Below are 22,288 nucleotides of genomic sequence, written 5' to 3' on the forward strand. Positions count from 1 at the left end.
ACATTGTTTCCAAGCTTATGTTTGACCCGAAGGTCTTCGTAGTTTCTGCATGTTGACAGAATATGCTTGATGGTGATTATTTCACCACAAGTTGTGCATCCTGGGCGAGATTCTCTGACCATTAGGTAACCATGTGTTAATCTTGTGTGACCTATCCTGAGCCTGGCCAGCACGGTTTCTTCTTTTCGAGATCTTTGCATTGCCGTGTCCCACTGTCTGACACTTTCCTTAATTTCTCTGGGTTTGTTATCCTCGGTATTTCGCCATTCCGATTGCCAGAGGTTCCAAATTTTTCTTTTAAGAAAAACAGCAAAGTCTTCACATGGCACTTCCGGCACGTAAATACCATTCGATGCAGCACATTTTGCTGCTCGGTCAGCCTCCTCGTTGCCTTTTATACCACAGTGACCTGGGACCCACGCATTTAAAATTGGCACAGTGGTTGGGGAAAAAAAAAATGATAACTATGGGAGAGCATTCTTCACTCTTTTACATCTGTACTTGATATTCATGCGATAGTCACCTATACATAATATACTGAACATATAATATTAACATTCAGCCCATGAAAAGTGTTTAAAAATAAATTTTTACTAAATTTTTAATTATTTTATCAGCTTCTACTTAATTATATAAATAATCAAGTAATTATACATAATTTTATTGAAATGAAAAATTTGTGTCACAGGCGTGATTCAAACCCACGAGTTTCGGCCGAAAAAATTCTGTATAATTAATTGAGTAAAAATAAATTTTGTTTTATTATTAACTAATTTTGTGAAAATGTTAAAAAAAATCAGTACTGATTTAAAAACAAATATTTCTACATTTGAGTTACCACATGAGTTTTTGCAGCTGAACTATTTTATCATTCATGCCTAGGAAAAAGCACAAAAATCAACTTCAAGAGGTAACAGTTATTATTTTTTTAAAAATTTTTTAACATTAATACAGATGTTAAAGATGTTGGGTGTTTAGAAAAGCAATTTGTAAGAACAATTATTCACGTTGTATCTCTTCTGGCCTACGGTAGAGTAAATTTAAGCTTTTTAATTAATTCAGTTGTATAACAGTTAACTATGTTGCCAACTAGTAGACTGAACAGATTTGTAACAAGAATTTCTTGGGTCCATTTTAACTCGTCCGAACATTAGTTGGTAGCATGTTGGCTTTTGTCTGTCTTTTTAAAACACATACTGAAAAAAAAAAATGTGATCAGGCACCACCGGACACAATGGCTTCGCCTGACCTTCAAACTCAGGAGTCCGTTTTGTCGGTTATGCTGATAAATAAAGAAGAACCATCGTATGACACGCTACATCTACCCAAGCCAGAGATTAATGTAAGTATCTAAACTATTAGCATAAACCTTGAAAAATATAGATTATTTTTTAAAATCCGCCAAAATAATAAATTATTCAGGCAGAAGTTTTTTTTTTTAATCTACAAGCTCAGTAGGCTGAAATTGTTCTATATATTATAAAATATTGCTTGTTCTAAATTGTTTGACATTTACATTTTTTTCTGATTTTTAGTCGCTGAACTTTGATTATCCTTTTGCAAGTAAATTTTTTTTGAAGCAAGAGAGCGAAACAAGTGAAACAAAACGCCTCTATCTCAAGTGGATCGTTCTCTTCTTAATTACAATTATAGTACCAAGTACATTTCTAATTTTAGAAATATCTATTGGCGAGTTCATGGCTTTAAAGATCAAAATTATGTCCTTACGTATCCTTTTATTCGCACATTGTCACAATTTAAGATCTGCGCGTGATATGTTAACATTTAGCTTAATGAGCATTAAAAAGCAGTAAAGTATCCTTCACTTCAATTTTAGTCTTAAAAAATGGTAAAGTTGTACCCGCTGTGATGTTTTGGTGGTTGGTAAACTTGAGTCTTGCACTGTTAAGTGGTAGTCTTGTGATATTTTTAGAGGTATGTTAATTTACATTATGTTATGTAAAAAGATAAATTTATAAAAGTTAAAACTCTAGCCAACAGGAGAAGGATCAGGGCTACCAGAAATATTGGGCTTTTTGAATGGAGTCGATGTGCCAAATTTGTGTTCAAGCATGTCATTTATAGTCAGGAGCCTAGCCACATTTTTAATGGTGATGGCAAATTTACCGGGCGGTTTGGTATTACAATTAATTCGCTATTAATTTTCTTTCTTAAGTGTTTCTCTTAAAATTTAGTTAATATTTTTCAGCAAGAACCTTTCTTATTGATTGGAGTCATTTTTGGCGGATTAATTTACAAAATCGGGATAAAGAAATTCCGGCCATTCTACACATTCGAATGGGACATTGACCGAAGAAATTTCGCTGCGGCTGGATTGGCAGCAAGCACAGCAACAGTTTTTGGGACGCCTTTAGGTGAATTTTAAATGTTAGAAACAATTCACTAATTTCGTGGTCTGCTTGACCAATGGGATGTCAGGAGGGAGGACCAAAAGAGGGAAAATTCAAAAGGTGCGGTTGAGATGGGAAGTTAGTGTCCGAGTGGATCGAGGTCACGATAGCTCAAGTGGTAGAGCAGCGGCGTATCAAGCCGAAGATCCTGGGTTCGAATCCCGCTCGTGCCATTGACTTTTTTATCTCAACTAAAAACCTTAATTAATTGTTAGAAACAATAATTAATCATAGTTATCTGGGACATCCCGATCTCTGATCCAGTCGTCTGACCCTCAGATGCTTAAAAAGCAATAAAAAAGCATAAAAAAAGAAAATGACTGCACAGTTTGGATATATCTACAAAAAAAGCTCTTATGTAGCATTAGCGCAGTGCCATGATTTTTGGGTCAGAATTTCATGTGCAGAGAAAGATTCCTCGATATGTCTCGTGTAACTGGTATCCTTGGCTTTTAGAAAGTGTACAATAATTGTACTCTGTATTAGTGTGGCAGCAAGTTTTTTATTTTTTTTTTAAATTAATTCAATTTATTTATTAAAACTGGTCTTATTCGATCAACCATTAATTTTACAATATTATTATAGAATAAATAAATGTTTACATTCTTATAAACCCAATGGTACAATAAGATTTACATTTCACTATTCACTATTCATTTTTAACTAAACAAGTTCATAATGGTTTTGTTCTTTTTAACCTTCTGACGGTGTTTCGGGTTTGGTCGTTTCCACATTTTCATGCTGGCTGAGGCGAGACTGTTGTTTGGCGGTAAATCTTTGTATTTCCGCCGTGACCTCAGGGCTCTTAAGATGATGTAAATCCTTATTATGTACCAAGGTGCATTGACCATGTTAGGTAAGATTTTATTTTTGAGTGTTTGTACAATTTTGACATTGCTGTGTTTGGTACACATCTCACGATTTCCCAATCATCAACTAAGGGTCATTAATCACTACACATTAATTATAATATAAAATCTAACAATTCTTTAGTGACGATGAGCTGGGTTATCGACCTGCTGGAAACATGAAGTTTTTCGGAGGATCTACGGAAGAGGTCAACACAGAGGAAAAAAAAACTTCCTTTCAGTTTTTGCCGAGCTTTCGACAGTTTTTTTATACTGTCATCTTCAGGGCCTGTTTTATTATCATATAAAAACAACCATTAAAAACATGAGAAAACAATTGCACAAAAATTGAATTTTATTTCCCCATTAAAGTTTAAAGTAAGATATATCAAATTTTCAATTTTTGTGAAATTGTTTTTTCATGTTTTTAATTGTTGTTATTATATGATAATAAAACAGGCCCTGAAGATTACAGTATAAAAACTGTCCAAAGCTCGGCGAAAACTGAAAGGACACTAAAAACTGTGTTGACCTCTTCCGTAGATCCTCCAAAAAATGTCAAATTCTTAAGTACCTTTGTAATTTATTAATTATGCAAAGAAAGTCCTCATGAAGGAGATAAATTTTTACATCGCGGATGAAATAGCGTTTTTTTGAAAAAATTTTGTGTATCTTTCTGTTTCTAATTTTTTTAATATTATCATGTGATTCAAAAAGTGTCAGAGCACAAGCAAATTTGTTCCCTTTGCCACAAATGGATTGGTTTGTCACATTGCACAGGGTGATTTTAAATTCTGTTCCCTCCCTATAATTTTTTATTAGGCGTTTTTAGAAAAAAAAAAACCGATTAACGTTAACTTTTCATTGTCACAACATTATTCAAAGACTTGACTCACATTGTTCACATAGACACACTGATGAAGATAAAGAGCGGCAATGTGACTAATAGACATACCTAGCGAGCATAAGCAGAAAATCAGTAAGGATCAAATTACACGTTCTGCCTTTCGTAATTAGTTACGATGGAATTTCAATACTAGATATTGTACAATATTTTTTTTTATTAATTAAATTTATTTATTAAAACTGGTCTTATTAGACCAACCATTAATTTTACAATAATAGAATAAATAAATGTTTACATTCTTATAAACCCATCGGTACAATAAGATTTACATTTCACTATTCACTATTAATTTTTAACTACATAAGTTCATATGGCTTTGTTATTTTTAACCTTCTGACCATGTTTCGGTTATGTAAGAGTTTGGTCGCTTCCACATTCTCATGCTGGCTGAGGCGAGCCTGGTGTTTTGCGGCAAATCTTTGTATTTCCGCCGTGACCTCAGGAATCTTAAGATGATGTAAATCCTTATTATGTACCAAGGTGCATTGACCATGTTAGGTAAGATTTTATTTTTGAGTGTTTGTACGATTTTGATATTGCTGTGTTTGGTACAACCCCATAATTGATACCATATGCCCACGTAGGCTTTTGGGTTTGTTTGTATGTTTTATTTTGTATAGGAAGGTTGGAGCCACGTCCTATCAACCGGTATAGTGGTCTATACCTTAAACCTATTTCTGTCCGGTTTTTCTTCACGTGTTCTTTCCATCTCAGCTTGGCATCTAAGGTCATTCCTAGATATTTAGCTGTATCGTTGTATGATATACATTACATACTTCCTGGGGAAGCAAATTCCTTAGTTGTGACCTGTGATTCTACGGATATGGCTACAGTTTTAGAGGAGTGTTGAAGATTTCGGTTATTATTGATGCATTTGGATAAGAATTGAGGGAAAAAAGTTGATAGATATTGGGGACATTTATTCAATTTAATTTTAAATATTATAACAACAAATTATGTCCAAGCTCTCCCCTCCGTGCTAGAGGCAGGAAAGCGAGAACGGATAGTTCAGTCTAGCCTAGGCATTGGAAGAAAAACAATAAGAAAAAAAATCCAGCTGAAAGCCAGTCAAATCAGATTTGTATCCACTTTGATTTTTATTAATATAAATTATTTCTGTTGTGTGGCCCATTTTCATTTATGGTTTTTTATTTGGTATTTTTCCATTTTGGTTATCAAGGTTGATTATTTTAATTTTGCCCTTCAGGCCCATATTATCCTCCTAGTATCTAAGTTATTCTTGTATTGTTAGTTTGTAAGCAAAGGTTCATGTTTTGTTGTTTTATATTTTTATATAACGTATCTTGATTCATAAGGAAATACATTTTTTTTTTTAAAGAAACAAAATAGAGGTGTCCCTCTGCAATTGTGTTCATAATTTATTTCAAATCAAAATTCCTTTGATTTTGAGGCAGATCACCGGCCTCAAGGGGGTTAATCAAACTTTAAAAGACGGAATATAATCGGAATATAATGGTGGAAGCGTGCTGGGCCCATAACCCAGAGGTCCGTGGATCGAAACCACGCTCTGCTTCCATTATTTATTGTGGATCCTTTAAGGAATGATTATATTCCGTCTTTTAAAGTTTGATTAACCCCCTTGAGGTCGGTGATCTGCCTCAAAATCAAAGGAATTTTGATTTGAAATAAATTATGAACACTATTGCAGAGGGACACCTCTATTTTGTTTCTTTAAAAAAAAAAAATGTATTTCCTTATGAATCAAGATACGTTATATAAAAATATAAAACAACAAAACATGAACCTTTGCTTACAAACTAACAATACAAGAATAACTTAGATACTAGGGAGATAATATGGGCCTGAAGGGCAAAATTAAAATAATCAACCTTGATAACCAAAATGGAAAAATACCAAATAAAAAACCATAAATGAAAATGGGCCACACAACAGAAATAATTTATATTAATAAAAATCAAAGTGGATACAAATCTGATTTGACTGGCTTTCAGCTGGATTTTTTTCTTAATGTTTTGCTTCCAATGCCTAGGCTAGACTGAACTATCCGTTCTCGCTTTCCTGCCTCTATCATGGAGGGGAGAGCCTGGACATAATTTGTTGTTATAATATTTGTATTAGAACTCTAATTTTATAAAAGCTTAAGATTGCTGAAGAAGGGCATAAAGGAATTATTATGGATTTAATAAGGTGAAATCTAATTTTCTGTGGTGTAAAAAAGCATCAAAGAGAATGGAACCTAGAGTAGACTGTCCTGCCATGTAAGCTTGGAATTGAAAATAACTCTTGAGATTTTTAACTTTAGGACAAAAATTAATAGCCATTGATACAAGGAGGGGATATGCGGTATATATTAATAGTTTTTTGAAAATTAATAAGTACTGGGATTTGTCAGGATAAAAGAATGCCAGTACTTGACCTCTGATTTAGAGATAGCTTCAGAGATGTTGCTTGTAGGACGTTTATAGTAAATCTGAGTGTCATCAGCATACAGTTGAAATGAGGAGAAATTAATATAAGATTTAGGAACATGGAAAAGAATAAAGGTCCAATAATGGAGCTTTGGGATACACCAGCTGATATTGAGAGAGAATAGTTTCTCATTTTTTAGCCTTTAATTATTAATATTTATTTTTAGAGAAACTTTTCAACTTGCATTAATTTTTGTTTTGTTTTAGGAGGTTTGATGTTTGCAATGGAGCATCTTTCGCATTGGCGAGGAGAAATTATCTTTTTATTTATGGCCACAGGAACAATAGCTTCATTTATTTCCGTTTGTACTTATTATTATTACAGGGGAATGAAAGGTATTGAGTTAAAAAATAAAATAAATAGTAATAATAATTTAAAACTTTTTTTCTTCAATAGATGGAGAGTTTCACCCTATAAATATTTTTTCACCGTTGAGAGAAGACTCTATATTTGTGGATTTTGTGGAGATTCCGATGTATTTTCTCATTGGCATAATTGGAGGTTTGTCAGGGGCTTGTTGGACTTTGTTTCAGTCAATCTTGATTCGTATCAGATACCGGTACCATGTTTATTTACCATTTCATAAAATTATTGTAATTAATTTCACTAGTTTCATGGTCCGCTTGACCAATTAATATCATACAATTGATTAAGGTTTTTAGTTGAGATAAAAAAGTCAATGGCACGAGTGGGATTCGAACCACGATCTTTGGCTTGATACGCCGTTGCTCTACTACTTGAGCTATCGTGACCTTCGATCCACTCGGACACCAACTTGATAACAAGATGGGAAGTTAGTGTCCGAGTGGATCGAGGTCACGATAGCTCAAGTAGTAGAGCAGCGGCGTATCAAGCTGAAGATCGTGGGTTCGAATCCCGCTCGTGCCATTGACTTGTTTATCTCAACTAAAAACCTTAATCAATTGTATGATATTAATTGGTCAAGCGGACCACGAAACTAGTGAATTTAATAAATTTAAAATGAAGTATCCTTCATTAAAGCTCTCCGTGGCCATTTCATTTGTCGCCGAGAATCAAATTGATTACACGACATTTGAAAAATGGCAAAAAGGAGGGAAAATTCAAAAGGTGTGGTTGAGATGGGAAGTTGGTGTCCGAGTGGATCGAAGTCACGATAGCTCAAGTAGTAGAGCAGAGGCGTATCAAGCCGAAGATCGTGGGTTCGAATCCCGCTCGTGCCATTGACTTGTTTATCTCAACTAAAAACTTTAATAAATTGTATGATATTAATTGGTCAAGCGGACCACGAAACTAGTGAATTTAATAAGTTTAAAATGAAGTATCCAAAGCTCTCCGTGGCCATTTCGTTTGTCGCCGAGAATCAATTTGATTACACGACATTTGAAAAATGGCAAAAAGGAGGGAAAATTCAAAAGGTGGGGTTGAGATGGGAAGTTAGTGTCCGAGTGGATCGAGGTCACGATAGCTCAAGTGGTAGAGCAGCGGCGTATCTAGCCGAAGATCGTGGGTTCGAATCCCGCTCGTGCCATTGACTTTTTTTATCTCAACTAAAAACCTTAATCAATTGTAATTAATATAAAACAATCTCTAGTTTCTTGAAGAACAAGTGGCTGAGGTTGGCAGACATAGCAGTGGTGACAAGTATTATATCATTGAGTGGAATATTGTTCTATATCGCATTAGACAAATCTGCAAACTGCATGGACGATAAACTTGCAGAAAGAGAGAAATACACACTCTTAAAAGAGTTTAATGTAAATTTCTTAGCGGTTTTTATCAGATCAAATTCCTAAAATCATTCTATTAAACGCAGCCTCACTGTACTGGAAATGCAAGTTACGCTAGCATGAGCACTTTGATGTTCCAAGATCCCGCATATATCACCAGAACCTTATTCACAGTGAAGAAAGGTAAAAATTGAAAAATTTAATACTGAAGGATGCAATTTATATTGACATAGTACAACAAAATTAACAAATTATTACTTAAAAATTTGAAATATTTAAAGCCAGCTAATGTTTAAAGAGGGATTTAAAATCAACAAGAACATGTACAAAATTTCTAATCAAATATTATTTTTTTTCAGATCAGTATTCACCTCATGTTCTTGTGGTTTTCCTTTGCCAATTTTACCTTTGGTCTTTGCTCCACTGTGGGACCTTCATGCCTTCCGGCATTATTCTACCAAACTTAATAATTGGAGCAGTTTGGGGTAGAATTTTGTCTATGGTGCTTACCCATTTGAGTTTTATAAAGGTAAGCAAAAAAGTTTACTCTTGAGAATATTTTACTGTAACATTTTACTTATTAAATTGCTATTTATGCTAATTGTTAAAGAGCATATATATTTAACCTCGTTCTGCAAAAAAAAAAAAAAAATTATAAAACAAAATAATACTTTTTTAAATGTCCAGTGTAAACTTACTCTTCAAGTTCATTTTATATTGTCAAAAATTACTCAAACTATTTTTCCCCCATTTTTCCATTTAGCCTCTAAAATTTTGTCTACTAAGAATGATTTCTGTTAATGGATTTTCTAGAAGATATTTATTCGTTTTCAACGGTATGATATCGCACAAGAATGGCTTTCCTAGCTACCGTAGCCTATTGCTGACAGTTGCATAGGATATGTTCTGTTCTCTGTCTCTTCTACACACAATGGCTAGTAATGATCAGTTGATAATCCCATTTTTTAAGCGATATTTTACTGGAATTATGTAAAAATACGTTTTAATGCTTTCTCTTGAGTAAGATTTCCTCTTTCTCCCATGGGGTTAATTTTGTAAGAAGTTTTTCTGCTTGTCTCATGGTTCCCTGGATATTTCGTGTTCTTTAGTTAAGATGTATCCCAAGGCTCCATTTTTAGGTACGTTGCCTTATTGTCTGAAATTCCCTCATTACCAGAGATTAACCTTATAGTTAAGCTGTTTGTAAAACCCATTTTTTTAGGGGACTGAGACAGTTCTCTAGCTTGGAGAGAACTTTTGGAGCTGTCTGGCTATCTGATAGTTATTGTTGCACCCTTGAGATGTTTGTTATTTCATGTGGATATGTTTCTTCGGTTTGCAATTCGGCTTGAAAGAAGTGGTTAGGCTGAAGACCGTGTGGTGTTCATAGTTATGCCTCTTTATGCCCATACCTTGAGCCATCTTTATATGATAGCTTCTATGGTATAAAGATGGCTCAAGGTCGAGAGTCCCGCAAGGGTCTCATCTTGGACCAGTTTTGTTTCTCTTATTTATTAATGATATCCATCTTGCTCTTCCTTCTGCTCAATTTTTATTATTTGCTGATTTGAAAATCTATTCCATAATCACTTCTCCTTCTGATTGCTTACAATTACAAAATTCTATCAATAATAACTGGTGCTCTAATAACAAACTTGCTCTTAATGTTTCCAAATGCTACACAATTACATTCTCTCATAAGAAACAACCTTTTATTTATCTCTATACTCTCCATGATGCTCTCTTAACGCGAGTTGAGGTCGTAAAGGATCAATATGCTACACCTGTTTGGAACCCATTTTATCTAAATTATCAAAAAATTCTTCAATCTATACAAAACAAATTTTTAAAAAAACTTTCCGACAAACTCAATCTTCCTCTGAATTCTGCCTACCCTGGAATCCGCTCTGAATTTAAACTTTTCGAACTGGCACTAAGAAGGGATTACTTTGATATTGTTTTTGTATTTAAATTATTAAAGTCCTTATCTCCTCTCTCAACTACAGCTACATGTCCCTTCGCACTCTCTTAAAACCTATAAATTATTTTATATTGAATTCCAAAGCTCTAACTACTCTCTTCTCCTCTACACAGAATGGTGATCAAGAGTAACAACATCTGCAATAGCATTGACTCCTTCAATAGTTCTGTGCAATCTGTGAAAAACCTTATCTTTGTATGCTTTTATATTTCATACTGTACAAAATTATTACAATTTATTTCATTTACTGGTTCAACTAATTCTCGCACTCTAGTCTTATTATATATTTACAAAGAGCATTATTTTCATTAAATATGTACCTAATTATTGTAGTTTCAATTGTCTTTCAGCTTTATTTTGTTTTCTCTGCCTTATTTGGTTAGTAATTATGTCTTTCATTTTTGTTGTTCAGTTTTTACTCTTTACTTGTATTTTTATATTTATCATTTATATTTACCATTTATATGATTACCATGTATATATGTCCTTATTCTTTTTATATATATTATTTGTATTTTTACATATATTATTTATATTTTTTGTTATTGTAAAATGTCTTTTTTATAGTGGATCTCGATCCATAAATAAATAAATAAAGAGGCATATGAACACCACACACTCTTCAGCCTAACCATTTCTTTCAAGTCAAATTGCAAACCGAAGAAACATATCCACATGAAATAACAAACATCTCAAGGGTGCAATAATAACTATCAGATAGCCAGATAGCTCCAAAAGCTTTGCAATGTTCTCCAAGCTCAACTCAATGTCTGGAACTGTCTGAATACCGTAAAAAACTGGGTTTTACAAACAGCTTAACTATAAGGTTAATCTCTGGTAATGGGAATTTCAGATCCAGGTTTGCCTTCTTTTGTTTTATCCTTCCATTTTACCCTGCTTTCATTAATTATGTCATATGATTTTTCAAATTTTCTGTTCAAAGTCAGAAATAGTTCTAGCCATGTCAGTTATTTTAATTTTATTCAGAAATCGTGAGATGCGGTCTGGTGTGATGTAGGTTTCAGAAAAACATTTCCTTTTTCGTTCCAACGTTTCGATCTTTATTGAGATAATCTTCAGGGTCTGGGATTTACAAACATTGTTTAAATTTAACAAATACATGTAGGATGTGGAAAAAAGTGAATTTATACAATGCAAAAAATATGTGTTTGTTTTCTGCATAATTGTGCCATTCTTACGTGTCGTGTTGAGAGTGCCAGTGAGATTTTGCTGTTTTATGTTTATATACGTTGGATTTTGAAGGGGTGGGGAAGGAAGTTGGTATACAATAAGGAGTCAGCGTCTTTGAGGCAAAAAGAGCCGACGAAGGGGAAAAACGTTGGTAATAGTTCGGCAGATTATCCTTTCAGGATTATATAGATGGGGATAAACAGGAAAGCAAAATTGTTGAAAAATTAAACTATGTAAAAATGTTTGATGTGTGGAATGTGATGAATGTTTTATATGTTATATTATACGTTTTATGTGATGATATATTCACTTTTTTCCACATCCTACATGCATTTGTTAAATTTAAACGTTTGTAAATCCCAGGCCCTGAAGATGATCTCAATAAAGATTGAAACGTTGGCACGATAAAGAAAATGTTTTTCTGAAACCTACATCACACCAGACTGCATCTCATGATTTCTGAATAATCATCGACTAACGGTCACTAATCACCACATATTTTAATTTTGTTGTTAGGTTTGGTATGGCCAGCATTTATTTAGTCCCTTTCTTTCAACTCACCGATGAACTATTAATTACATAATCGCCATGATTCTTTAGACATATATACAATAGGCAAGGGTGGTAGCCTGAGGATATGTTTCGTTCTGGCTTTGGGTATTGTTTTAAGAGCAAACAGTGGTGCTAAGCGATGCTATTCTTTGGACTTTTTGCAGTAGTTCCTTTGTCTTTCTTCTGTTTTTGCCCACCATATATAACTTATATATATCATCACAACTCTTACAATCTTAAATATAATCAATCAGTCTTTGGTACAAGTTCTTTTGTGGTCTGTTGTGGGTTAACCTTTGGATCAAGAACTACTCCGAGGTGTGTAACTTCTCTAGTATGCCTATTTCTTGGTTTGACAGGGTTAAAGTAAAATTTAGATTTTTTTTCCTGGCGAATGGCGCAATTCCTTGGAGTTTCTATTTAGACCCTTTCCCTTGCACTATTTCAGCATTATATTTAAGTATTTGTGCAGAGCCTGGTATTTGCTTCTGATTATGACTACATCCATGTATGCTTGTACAGCAAAGCTCATTGAGGTTAGTGTACGTAGTAGGTCATCAATACCAATGACTATAAAGTTGGTGATAGTATTCCTTGGGTGCCTCTCAGTGGTTTTTGCATTGGACTTTCTGTAGTAGTTACTTGCTGCCATACTAATACCAAGTACAATTTCTTAGTCTGTATACAGATTGCCAAGGAGTGATACCAATGAGACACATCAAGATATTTTTCTCTGCATGTGCGATCTCTGACCCAAAAGTGTGTGTCATAGCCTCTGAGTCTGATGATGATGATTTATATTTTCTGAGGTCCACTTATCCACTGTGCTCATGATACATAAGAGCTTTTTTGCAGATTTCAACAGTCATTTTCTTTTTTATGCTGTTTTATTGCGTTTCAAGCATCAGAGGGTCAGATTGGATCAGGGATTGGGATGTCCTAGCTTTAGCCATCCATGTTGACAAATAACCACTAATTAATATTTCTGGTTTCTAAAATGTCAATCATGCAAAAAATTCACAAAACTATGATTTATTGTTGTTTCTAATATTTAAAATTCGCTAAAGGCGTCCTAAAAACTGTTGTGTTTGTTGTCAATCCATTTTCAGAATTCACTAATTTCGTGGTCCACTTGGCCAATTAATATATTATAATTAATTAATTGAAAAATGGCAAAAAGGAGGGAAAATTCAAAAGGTGCGGTTGAGATGGGAAGTTGGTGTCCGAGTGGATCAAGGTCACGATAGCTCAAGTGGTAGAGCAGCGGCGTATCAAGGCGAAGATCGTGGGTTCGAATCCCGCTCATGCCATTGACTTTTTTATCTCAACTACAAACCTTAATTAATTGTAATTTTTCAGAATGTCCCATTTAAAGTCATAAATGTTCGGAAGTTTTTTCCCCCAATTTGTAAATCAATCCGCCAAAATTAACTCAAATCAAGAAGAAAGGTTCTTGCTGAAAAATAATTTTAAGATTTTGATCAAGTACTACTCCTAGGTATGTAACTCTTTGGAATGCTGATTTCTTAGGTTCACAGGGTTAGTGTTGTCAAATTTAATTTTTTGTCTTGGTAAATGCACAAATCCTTGGAAGAGTTTCTATTTAGACCATTTTCCTGGCATTATTTCATAATTTTATTTAAGTTCGACCATAGTTTTGCAGACACAAATTGGCCAGCCATAAACAAAGTATAGTCAGTACAATTTTACCTTTTCTTATAAATAAAATTGACTTGAAGGATATAACTTTAGTGCTTCTTAATGCACTTTATGCTAACTGTATCCAACCCAAACAATTTTGAGACCAAAATAATTGGTCATCTATGTTTTTGTATTGTGGTAGACACGTTTCAGCTTCTTTTAGTCATATCATTTTATTTCTTTTCGCTATATTATTCTTGTCCATTTTGTAACAATAAATAAAAATTAATAATTTTAGCAAAACAAGTTTAAAAAAAAATTTGTTTGTTTTCTGTTCATTTCTTCAAATAAGTGGTAAAGAACACAAGTTTTTTTAAACTTTAACTTTTGAATGTTGCAAAACTTTATGGTTTGTTTGATTTTTTAGTCAGTAAATTTAAAATGTAAAATCGAAATGTTTACAGGGGAAAAATCATAAAGTTCTAACAGTATTCAAGTTGGTAAGCAGTTGAACTCATGGACGATTATAAAAAAAAATGGTACGTTATAACTTTATGGTTTCCCTTTATGGTCGAACTTACTTTAAACATTTGTCAATTTTGTTTTAGGATTCGTACAAGAAGCCAATAAAACTGGCATATCTTTGTGCTGTGGCTCAGACTAGTGGTGTTACTAAAATGGGCCTTGGCTTGACTATTATTATGATAGAGGCATCTGGCACGATCAATTTTGTTATACCTGTTATGATAATAGTGATAGTCTCCCGGTTTTTGAGCAAACTGTTTGGTTCGGTTTGTATACAAATCTTTTAATTCTTTCCCTCCATAATTTATTTTTCTAAAAAGTAACTGTTTTCTTTCAGTCTATAATTAAAACTATAGCACTGGTCAAAGGTTACATTATGTTGAGTAACAGCCCTATACCGTTATGGGTCGACATGTCTGTGGAGAATATTATGAACAGAAAGATGGTGTGTCTCCCTTCCATTGTTAGTACTGAAAATATTAAAAAAATACTCGAAACGTACCTTCACTTGGCATTTCCTATTGCTGATTCTGGTGGATCAATAAGTCCTGTAAGAATGATATATGTATATTTCTAATTTAATATAATGTACATTTTCAAGTCGTTCTTGTTTTCAAAAAAGACCCCTCACTCCTTTTATTTTTACATCTTTCATTTGGATAATTTCAAATGTTTTACAGATGGAGGGACCGATAAGTATCAAGGGAATGATTTTAAGGAAGCAACTGTTGGCCCTCATCAATCCGACAGCGTATGCCACAAAGCGGAGTGTACTTCTCACAAGCAACAAGGTCTGTTGGAACAGTACATAGTAGGTTGTATTACTGATTTATAAAAGCTCCAGTCTGTACACAAACCATACAAAATTGAACTTAAGACTAGTTTGGGTTTTGGAAGGCTGGACTTTGGTTTTATCCGACCTGCCCGTGGAGTTAGACTCAAGGGGCAGCTAGGTTATTTCAGCTGCCAACATATGCATTTTTTAAAAACCTAGACACCCTCTTAAATATTTTATTTTCTATTTACATACCATTCACTTAATTAGCATGGAGAAGTAGTCAACCGTTACACATAACTACCAGACCAACTTGAAGTCTATGGCGTACTCAGTATTCCACCATCAGCCCTCTCATGCTAATAAGTATTCCCTGTACAAAAAAGAAACACAAAACGAGATATGTATCAAGCATTATAAACAATAAAAAAAAGCCATGTTTCTACCAAAAAACAGAACAGAGGACATAAATAACCTGCTGTGCTCATCACTCATCGGCTAGCATCACACTTTCTATATGGAACCAAGGAATGTCATGAATAAGATCAAAACAATTATTTTAAGGAAGCTACTATTGGCCCTTGCCTTACCACTTTGGTTTTGCTAGTCTGGGGTCTGAACTCGGTTTTATCCAACCCGCCGGTGAAGTTAGAATCCAGAGGCAGTCAATAGTTAAGTCATTTTTAAGCCTAGAGACTCTTTTAAATACTTTCTTTTCTATTTACATTCACTCAATTAGGGTGGTGCTCAATATTCCTCCATTACCTGTTACACAATTTAATTGAAAGTCTATAGGGTACTCAATATTCCACCATTGATCCTCTCATGCTAATAAATACACTCACAGTATACAGGGTGTCCCAGTTCCTTCTGACGAAACTCAGGGAATCGATTCTACTCTTCATTTGGAGCAACAAATCCATAAAAAAAGAAAGTTCTCTATTTTGAAGATCGTCAATTTAGGTTTTTTTTCAACTTTTCACTACCTTACCACATAAAAACGTTACAACTTCCAAAATGTTGAGACTACAACAAATCCAATTACACCATTCGAAAGAACGCTAAATTTGCTGTAAGATATTTCTATTTGCAATAATCTGAATGACATAAAATGTTAGCCAATATCAGTTGGAACATGTCAAAATTACAAAATTTAAAATAAATAAATAATAAATTTTATTTTACAAAGCGAGTTCTAATTGATTTATTTCTACCCCCCCTTAAAATTTTACCTTAGCTCACGTTTTTGAACATTCAATTGTTATTTTTCAACTCTACTAGAACGTTATTTAAAAACCTGGATATATCATCGTAAAGCATATTAGATGAAGAAATTTTTGTGAAATTTGACAAGTTGTAGGTATTTTTTTGTAACCTTAGTAGAACGTGCGATCATGACCAAAATTTAAAATTTTGTAATTTTGACATGTTCCATGATATTGGCTAACATTTTATGTCATTCAGATTATTGCAAAGAAGTATCTTACAGCAAATTTAGCGTTTTTTCAAATGGTGTAATTGGATTTGTAGTATCTCAACATTTTGGAAGTTGTAAGCGTTTTTATGTGGTAAGGTAGTGAAAAGTTGAAAAAACGTAAATTGACGAATATCTTCAAAATAGAGAACTTTCCGAAAATTTTCTCCTGGGCGTGTTTTGCTCCAAACGAAGAGTAGAATTGATTCCCTGAGTTTCGTCAGAAGGAACTGGGACACCCCGTATACAAAAGAAACACAGAGTAAGATATCTATCAGTTATTATATACAATAAAAAAGCATGAAAAAATTAAAACAAAGGTCGCAAATACACTGCTGTGCTCAAGCACAATTCTCATATTGCGTAGCATTACTACACACTCTTTATAAGGAACCAAGGAATGTCATGAATCATTTTAAGGAGTTACTATTGGCTCTGCCTTACCACTTTGGGTTTTACCAGTCCAGGGTCTGACCTAGGTCCGACTTGCCGGTGGAGATGACTCAAGGGGCTGTCAATAGCTAAGCCCATGTACCTCCAATGCATGCAGTTTTTAAACCTAGACATCCTCTTAAATATTTTCTTTTCATTTACATTCACTCATTAGAGTACTGTACTCAATATTCCTCCGTTATCCGCTATACTTGACTAATCTACCTGAAAGTCTATAGGGATGTTTACACCCAGTTGTACTTCAGACGGTCAGTCTCTCGGTTCAGCCATATTTTAGTCTGTTGTTCGGACCAGTTCGGTTGTCGAACCGCCCAGGTGAATACACTGAACATTTTTTTTAAAATTATTGTCTGATGGTTAAAATTTTGTTGTGGACCCTAGATATAGTGGTGTTCGTGTTCTTGAGATCGTGGTTCAACCGTATTTTCGTCAATTGAATGTTCTTGTTTTTGTATCCTTTATTCAAATTGAATTGACTACATTTCTCGATTGCGTAGACCTCAGCTTGGAAGATACTGGTGTATTATCCCATTGGTTCTGAGTATTTGGTTCCCGGACCGAATACTCCTAACCCTGTACCTTCTTTTGTTCTAGATCCATCAGTGTACCAATAGATAAGGACTTAAAGGAGGTGTTTTCTCTCGTACCCATTCTTTATCTTAGTACCTAAATTTATTTGGAAATTTTGATTACTTTATCAAGTTTAGATGTTTTATTACAAAACTTGTTATGGCCTTTCCTTTTTGTATTATTTTGCTTTGTTTCTTCCTGGTGAGCTTTTGATCTAGTGTTATGGCAAGTTACATGTATTTCGTTTCCTTGAGGAAACTATATTTTCATTTATCTTTGTTATGTGGTTCTAATATGATTTTGTTTGGGTTGCTTTCAAATTTATTTCCTTTTAGTTAGGAAAACGAAGTGTATATATATATTATGCAGGGTGGGCGACCAAGACCCGAGGGGTTCAATGCCTGGGTAGACTCGTACTCCATCCCTAAAAGGTCCGGGACTTGGTCGGCTCACGTGTCCTGCATAAACCTCTTGGACCTGTTCACAAACCCCAAGATTTTGGACCATTTTATCTCAGGGAGTGATTTGGTGGTGTCCTCTCCTTCAAAGATTTCAAATCTAGACCTAGCATACCTATCATATTCTGCGAGGTAGTGCCTTCTTTTATTTCGCAGAAGCGGCAAAAGGGATCTGGTAGGAGGTGTCTTCTCAGTGGGCAGTGGCCCGTCAGAATACCTATGAGCCTCCTAATTCCCTTCCTTGAGATAGAGAATAGCCATTTCGATTCTGCTGGTTTGATCGCCTTAACAAACTCTTTCGATTGCCTGTGGCCGGGGGGGATTCAATTGAATGTTCCTGTGCCTTATAGTTGTCTCCAACACAAAGTAAGGGTTTTCTGTTCCTTTACCAAACCCTCGTTTTTCTCTGATCCTCTATTCCCCTGGAACTCTTTTTGGTGAAGTGAGCTGATGGAAGACAGGTGAGATTTCTTTTCTTTTCTTTCTGTTCACATTTATTTTATTAGGTTTTGTTAAGTCCATTGTCCAGGTGCAAACAGGAGTATTCAATATTCCATGCTCTCACGCTAATAAATACATTCACAATATACACAAGAATCACTAAATATTATATACATTAAAACATACCTGTTTCTTTGAAAAATGAGAACAGGGGATGCAAATACAGTACCGTGTTTAGGAACAATTTTCACATCGGGTGGCATAACTACATGCACTCTATATGGAACCAAGGAATGTCACTCTTCAATTGTATGGGACACATTTAGCAATTTTTCTGTACACTGTACAAGGGCTTGTTTTCAATCTGCTAAGAATGTATCTCTTCTTCAATTCTGATTCTCTGAGGACCGCCTGTTTAAGTTTCCATTTTTTTTTTAAACGTGTTTTCAATCAAAATTTTTAGCATCAGAGGGCCGCGTCGCAATGGTTAGGTACAGAGGTTGGGACATCCAGCCTTAGCTGCCTCTCTCCTTTAAAAAAAAAAAAAAATAAATAAATTATAATTTTCTTTTTCAACGTGTCATGAAATCATTAGATTTTGTCAGATATAAATGACCTGAGTGGAACAGCAATATTGATTTGTTTTTCGTTATTTCTTTATTATTATTAACATATATTTTTTTATTTCTTCAGCCTATAGAAATCACCGTACCTATGTCGACTCAGTTCAATTTGGAGGAGTATTTAAATCCGACTCCATTTACAATTTACAGAGTACGTCAACTGTTAGATTTGAATAAAACATTGATTTTTGACTTTTTGTTTGTCATTTTTATAGACTGCGTCTTTGACGAGAGCTTGCTCCATTTTTACAGCCTTGGCTTTGCATACGCTAATTGTAGTAGATGAAAACATGCAGGTATAAAGTTAATTTCATGAAATTGTCTAAAAGAAAAGTGATTATTATAAAAAAATTAAATTAAACATTTTAGGCTGTAGGGCTTATAACAAGAAGAGATCTAATCTTGGCAAAGAAAGGAGTGCATTGGGGAATATTTTGAAGATTTAGAAATACTGTATTTTATTGGACTAAGTGTAACTGTATTTAATAAATTTTTTTTTAATTTGAGCCGCTTTATTATATTTGCATGAATGAATATTTGAAAGAAGTCAGTTTATTTTCACTTGTAACACGTTATGCAAAGCCTTTGTTTATTCTTGTTATCGTCGTTTTGCGTTTAGAAGACTGCATCTCCCTGGGGGTCGAACGGCATAATGAATCACTTTAGTTTGCTTTAGAGTTTTAAACAGGAGTGAAAATTGATACACAAGGGCATACTAATTCACAGGATGAAATTAGACGAGGGGTCTGAACCACCTACAAATAGGTAGGCACAGGTGGGAAGTCAAAGCTCAGTCAGCAGTGAAATTATGAAAAGGATGTGTCTGAAAACTTTGGTACGTAAAAAAATTAAAATAATCTTTTAATTCCACTGAGCAAAGATCAATGCAAATATTTTCTAAAATAAAATTACATTGTTTTAAATTAAGTAAGAAAAAACTTAATCTTTAAATTAGCTAATCAATCACTTCTGTTCATTTTGAAATTTTTTCACATTTATTTCTGTTTATGTAAATAAATCTATATTTCATTTAAGGTATTTTGTGTGGTGCTTGGTGCTGTCTTGTTGTCAGCAACTGGAGCGCCAACTGAGAGCGCGGAACAGTCTCAAAGCAATGAAAGGTGGGCTACTTGCAATATTTTAAAATTATAAAACTAGTTACTAATTAATGTTTAGTAAAAGTCACCAGGATGAAAGTAATGTAAGCAATGAAGAAAGTGATTCTGCTGAATCCGAATACCAAGATGATGACAAAAGCATGTCGACGAGGCCAAAAGTGAGAATTCAGATTTGTCAAATACTGAATTTAATCACTATTAATGCATGGCGCATGCTACACAACAGTTTAAAAATAATGACTTTAAGAAATTTTTAAAACGATCTTTTTTTAAATTTGTTTATTTTAAACAATTTAATTTCGAAATATTGCGATTAAAAAAAAATCTTTTTGTTCATATCAGGTCAGAACACAAGCACGACCATCAGCAGACCAAAACAAGGAGAGATCTGGGGCTTACCGCGACCCAAGTGACGACTGAGGGTCAAAAAACTCTACTGAAAACTGAAGCTGAGCAACATCAGGAGGTAGGAACAACGGCTAGGACAACAACCACAACAACAAGACACATCCCTGAACAGCACTACTACCCACTGCAAACCCTCTTCCCATAAGAAATATCGTTTTACAGGATGTGAAAAAATACATTGTTATACGAAGATTAAAATGTAATATATTAATGTAAATAATTTAAAAAAATGGTTTTGGGATTCTAAAATATATCATTTGACTTGAAGTTTGTTTTATAATTTTTTTTTTTTGAATTTTAACTACCTCAAGCACCAAATCGACATTCCTTTAACTTACAATTAATTAAGGTTTTTAGTTGAGATAAAAAAGTCAATGGCACGAGCGGGATTCGAACCCACGATCTTCGGGTAGATACGCCCCTGCTCTACCACTTGAGCTATCGTGACCTCGATCCACTCGGACACTAACTTCCCATCTCAACCCCATCTTTTTGAATTTTCCCTCCTTTTTGCCATTTTTCAATGGGTCAAGCGGACCACGAAATTAGTGAATTTAATTCCTTTAACTATTGACACAATCAAAATCTGTCCTTTTGGTTTGGTGCATAAAGTGCCTATTGCAATCTGGCATCAATGTTGAGAAGATTTCTTCTCAGCTGGAGGAAAAGTTACCTCGATTTGCTCTTTTGACAATCGGTCAAACATTATGATTAGCAGGTAGTATGGATAAATTTATCACGTACGTGCATGGATTTTCCTCTAGCAGCACGTCTTGTTTTTAAGGTGGAGGAAGTAGTCTTGTTTCCCTGGATTTTTATTGCTTTATAAGCCTGTTATGGGGTAAGAAAGTCCCAAACCATATTTATTTTTCGCTGATGCCTCTAACTTACTTTTTTTTATATTTACACAAGAGAGTGGTAAACTAGTATTCTACTACATCACTTCACTAAATAAACTTCACCGCCTACTCCTTAGAAAAAAGGTCGGAAGACCAGGAATTTGTGACAACTTGTGGGATTTTAGGGATGAGCTTTTACGAACAAGGCTTAGGCGTGATGGGAGAGATTATTGTGGAACTTGGTAAATTTGTGGAGAATTAATTTTTAGATAAATGGGATTTTCAAGTCATTGTGGAGGGTAGTATTGGAGACATAATACAGAGAAATGGAGAATTTTCAACTGAAAGAAGAAGAAAAATAACTTTATTTTGGGACTGGTGTCCCCTAAGAATAATAGTAAAAAATAAAGGCAGTTCCTTCTAATATGAAATTAAAAATAAAATGAAAGGCTTAGGCGTGATGGGAGAGATCATTGTGGAACTTGGTAAATTTGTGGAGAATTAATTTTTAGATAAATGGGATTTTCAAGTCATTGTGGAGGGTAGTATTGGAGACATAATATGGAGAAATGGATAATTTTCAACTGAAAGAAGAAGAAGAAAAATAACTTTATTTTGGGACTGCTGTCCCCTAAGAATAATAGACATGAAGTAAATAAAGGCAGTTCCTTCTTCTATGAAATTAAAAATAAAATGAAATTAATTCTTGGCACAAATACAAGTAAGGCAAGCCATATGAAACAATAACAAGAATATTAAACAAAAATATTAAATATTAACTTAAAGTCTCTGTTTGGAGGGAGACGTGGTGATTTGAAGGAGGAAAAGGAGGCGGTGTGATGAACAGAAAGGGGGGTTCCAGAGTTTAAGGTTGTATGTTGCGGAAGGATAAGGTCAATTGGGGATGAGTGGG

General features: G+C 34.2%; 1 protein-coding gene across 5 annotated transcripts; it reads left to right on the forward strand.

Annotated features, from left to right (window-relative positions):
- Positions 1 to 787: 787 nt before the first annotated feature.
- LOC106668269 (H(+)/Cl(-) exchange transporter 7-like) lies at positions 788 to 20,797 on the forward strand. Of its 5 annotated transcripts, none has more exons than XM_024224624.1 (20): positions 795 to 910; positions 1,220 to 1,342; positions 1,536 to 1,728; positions 1,838 to 1,935; positions 1,995 to 2,138; positions 2,210 to 2,375; positions 6,824 to 6,952; positions 7,014 to 7,176; positions 8,191 to 8,353; positions 8,413 to 8,509; positions 8,686 to 8,855; positions 14,300 to 14,482; positions 14,554 to 14,766; positions 14,897 to 15,007; positions 19,081 to 19,161; positions 19,226 to 19,306; positions 19,380 to 19,845; positions 20,046 to 20,131; positions 20,187 to 20,286; positions 20,471 to 20,704. In XM_024224624.1, exons 1-17 carry the CDS (start codon positions 875 to 877, stop codon positions 19,446 to 19,448), a joined length of 2,220 nt encoding a protein of 739 aa, XP_024080392.1. In that variant the 5' UTR covers positions 795 to 874; the 3' UTR covers positions 19,449 to 19,845; positions 20,046 to 20,131; positions 20,187 to 20,286; positions 20,471 to 20,704. The 5 variants fall into 5 exon arrangements, with proteins under 5 accessions (XP_014252355.1, XP_024080392.1, XP_014252351.1 ...); XM_014396868.2 differs by lacking the exon at positions 20,187 to 20,286 and adding an exon at positions 979 to 1,029 and having other exon boundaries at positions 837 to 910; positions 20,471 to 20,797; XM_014396867.2 differs by lacking the exon at positions 20,187 to 20,286 and adding an exon at positions 964 to 1,029 and having other exon boundaries at positions 846 to 910; positions 20,471 to 20,797.
- Positions 20,798 to 22,288: the final 1,491 nt, after the last annotated feature.

This window comes from Cimex lectularius, unplaced genomic scaffold, assembly GCF_000648675.2.
Source record: "Cimex lectularius strain Harlan isolate CLEC.00 unplaced genomic scaffold, Clec_2.1 scaffold71, whole genome shotgun sequence".
Classification (NCBI taxonomy): domain Eukaryota; kingdom Metazoa; phylum Arthropoda; class Insecta; order Hemiptera; family Cimicidae; genus Cimex; species Cimex lectularius.

What these genes read in the sequence shown, in the direction of transcription:
- LOC106668269 (XM_014396865.2), top strand. Translation starts at nt 875, where the DNA reads ATGCCTAGGAAAAAGCACAAAAATCAACTTCAAGAG. An exon ending in TACTTCTCACAAGCAACAAG is followed by an intron (nt 15,008 to 19,080) that starts GTCTGTTGGAAC and finishes TTATTTCTTCAG; the next exon opens with CCTATAGAAATCACCGTACC. An exon ending in CTCCATTTACAATTTACAGA is followed by an intron (nt 19,162 to 19,225) that starts GTACGTCAACTG and finishes TCATTTTTATAG; the next exon opens with ACTGCGTCTTTGACGAGAGC.